We start from the raw sequence: 3,275 nt of genomic DNA on the forward strand, positions 1-3,275 counted from the left end.
ATTTTTATTTTGTTATTACCGGCCAGTACATCTGATCTTATCTGTGCAAGGCATGTTGTCAGGCAAGACATTTGTGATGTTAATAAAGTCTGGGATGTATGCGCTGGGATGTTCAGGGGAAAATGAGAGCGAGAGAGATAAAAAGAAAGGAAGAGAGACAGTGAGAAACACAGAGATGGTATTCATGTGAATTTCCGTTTAACACTGTGCCAGTTTTTCGGTGCTATTTTTACAGGCTTGAGTTCCTCCATTGTTGCCTGTGCTGTTTTGTTATATATTGCTTCACAGACACACACTCTTACAAACCATGTTTCTGATCCGATAGGGGGTGAGTGACTAAGTGAATGAGTGAGTGAGTGAGAGAGGGAATTTGTTTTAAGTAAAAGTTAAATACAATACTTAAATAGGTGTATACATGTGTAATAATACAATAAGTGTGGTAAGCAACAACTGTAAACAACAGTTACCTGGAACTAAGGTAGTGTTTCACAAAAATGCATAGGTCAGTGCAGAGAGAAATTCTATAAAGAATAATTGCGGAACACTGATTGATTCTCTCTAATTTGTTAAATTATTGTATTGCCATTGTGTGTTTTGATAGTTCATATAGACATGGAATGACCATACAGTATAAGTTACACTGCAAACCAAAGTTGAATAGAATAATAAACAAAATACATTTGAATTAGGGATGTAAACGGTTAATCGACTATCGGTTAATTGTCGAAAATAATTTAATCGATTAAATTAAATTAATCGTAGGTTAACGCGGGATAACCGCGTTAACCTACGCCCGCGGGATTCTCGCGGGCGGCGAGAGACCCGGCACACAAACATGAGGCGGTCAAAACGGAGTGGAGTATGGGAGCATTTCAATCTAATTAATGATGACAAAGACGCTAATTGTAAACTCTGCGGTACTACATTTAAGTTCAGCAGCTCTACGAGTTCGCTAAGATACCACCTTCAAAACCTGCATGCAGCCGTGTTGCAGGGAGGAAGTCCATCGCCTTCACAACCGACTATCGCCGCGGTGATGGGAAGGAGAGTATGCGACGACAGGAAAGCTGAGGGCATTACTCAGAGGATTTGCGGCATGATCGAAAAGGATATGATGCCAATTAGCACCACTGACGGCGAGGGATTTCGGGAGTTAATGCACTTCATGGAGCCAGGTTATAATATCCCTTCTCGAGCGACCGTAACTACCCGCCTGGAAGCACGCTACAAAAACAAGAAGACTGAGCTAAAAACACAGCTATCTGCGGCTAATGTGGCTTTGACGACGGATTGTTGGACGGCACTGACTACAGAAAGCTATATTACAATGACTTGCCACTACATTGAAAACGACTGGCAGTTAAAGTCAGCAGTCCTTCTCACCGAGAGCTTATCCGAGAGACATACAGCTGATAATTTAGCTGACAAACTGAACCAGGCTGTGGAGTCATGGGGACTCACCGGGCGTGTAATAGCCTGTGTTCACGACAACGCTCGGAACATTGTCTCGGCAAACAACCCCGCACATGTCAGTTGGAAATCAGTTTCGTGCTTTGCACATACTTTAAATCTGGCGGTCAACGACGGATTCGCTGCTGCTGGTGTCAACCGAGTAATTGCAGCTGCTGGCAGGTTGGTGAAACACTTCCACCACAGTACTCCAGCAACGAAAGCGCTAGACGCGAAACAAAAACAAATGCAGCTACCAGCTCATCGGCTCATTCAGTCCTGCAAAACCAGGTGGAACTCTGTATGTGAAATGTTTGGCAGACTCGTAGAACAGCGATGGGCCGTGTGTGCTGTACTATCAGACCGCTCAGTGACCAAGCTTACAGATGCGAGGACGCTGGAGTTGAGAGACGACTTCTGGCAGCTGATGGAAGACATGGCGCCGGCACTGGAGGCTCTCAAATGTGCAACTACTGTAATGTCTGCAGATACTGAGGTATCCATATCCAACACATACCCAATCACATTCAGTCTGATCAACACGCACCTCAAGACGGCAGATGGAGACGGCAGCAAAGTGGCGGAATTCAAATCTAAAGTGCGCACTTCGTTGGTTGAACGGATGAAGGTAAGCTATGGCCATTAATTAATTAAATTCTCAATCAACATCACATTTGAGCTCTATATTGACATATTGTGGGGTGCATAACTTAATACTTATCAATGACACATTGTCACAGTATAAACTGCGTTTTAATGCAGTTTTTACAGTACCCTTGTCATGTCAAACCTTATTAAATAAAACTGATGCTAGCTTTCTCCTTTATTTAATTTTAACAGGTTGAGTCTGAAGACCTCACATCAACAACACCAATGATAGCAACGATGCTGGACCCACGGCATAAGCACCTGGGATTTCTGGTGCCAGCAAGAAAGAACTCAGCTTATTCCAAGCTACTTGAACTGGCTATGGCAGAACATGTGAGCTGCACATCAAGAGATGATGAAGCCACCACTGGAGATGATGTGCAAGTCCAGGGAGCTGCACTTCAGAGGCACACTTCTGCTATGACTCTTCTACTGGGTGAAAACTATACCACCAGCTGCAACAATGACATAGAAAAAGAAGTGGACATGTTTCTCAAGGATCCCTCACCACTCCTTGATTCCAGTCCCACCGAATGGTGGAAAGTCAATGAAAGGCGATTCCCGAGGCTGGCAAATGTGGCACGACGATATCTGTGCATACCGGGCACGTCTGTCTCATCTGAACGTGTATTCTCAGCAGCTGGCCTCACTGTAAACAGGCTGCGCACACGACTTACTCCAGACCATGTTAATATGCTTATTTTCCTGAACAAAAATAAAGGGGTCTAGGTCAGGAGTCGTATTGAAAACACATTGAGACAGGAATGTTTTTGTTTCAGGAGAGGTAGCCTATATCTTCATTTAATTGTTTAATAGAGGCCCTCTAATTTTACTGTCACCTTCCTCAGGGATGATTAAAGTTGTGTTCAGTACTACATGTTATGTTAAGTTTCCAGGGCTAGTAATCTTACTGTTACCTTTCTCAGAACAAGGGGGCTGCTGCTAATGTTTCAAGTTTTTTTTTAATATAAGTACTTAAAATTGTATGTTGCTTAATGTTTCACATGCAACAGGTGAGCCAGTGCACAATTCTTTTTTTGATGTATTTCAGTTTTCTGTGCAGAATTTATTTTAGTTAAATGCCATTATCTGTACCGTATTCCAACTGGTACAATAAAACATTAATTGAGGAATATAACATGCATTTTTTATTCAGTATATAAGCAATATTTTGCTTT

At 42.5% G+C, this 3,275-nt stretch overlaps 2 protein-coding genes across 2 annotated transcripts in view; one reads left to right on the plus strand and one right to left on the minus strand.

Moving 5' to 3' along the window:
* rims1a (regulating synaptic membrane exocytosis 1a) overlaps positions 1-54 on the minus strand; it is a gene marked incomplete at both ends in the record, with an annotated part of 38,345 nt that extends 38,291 nt beyond the window's left edge. Inside the window, one exon of the mRNA XM_084470209.1 lies at positions 20-54. Coding sequence (XP_084326335.1) covers positions 20-54 — 35 coding nt within the window. The remainder of the gene's footprint in view (positions 1-19) is intronic.
* An 833-nt stretch (positions 55-887) lies between these two features.
* On the plus strand, positions 888-2,826 carry LOC311350203 (E3 SUMO-protein ligase ZBED1-like; the record flags this gene model as incomplete). The annotated part of the gene is made up of 3 exons (XM_084470210.1): positions 888-905; positions 995-2,077; positions 2,290-2,826. 3 exons carry the CDS (start codon positions 888-890, stop codon positions 2,824-2,826), a joined length of 1,638 nt encoding a protein of 545 aa, XP_084326336.1.
* Between the last annotated feature and the right edge of the window lie 449 nt (positions 2,827-3,275).

This window comes from Micromesistius poutassou (assembly GCF_964030765.1).
Source record: "Micromesistius poutassou genome assembly, chromosome: 7".
In the NCBI taxonomy this organism is placed as follows: Eukaryota; Metazoa; Chordata; class Actinopteri; order Gadiformes; family Gadidae; genus Micromesistius; species Micromesistius poutassou.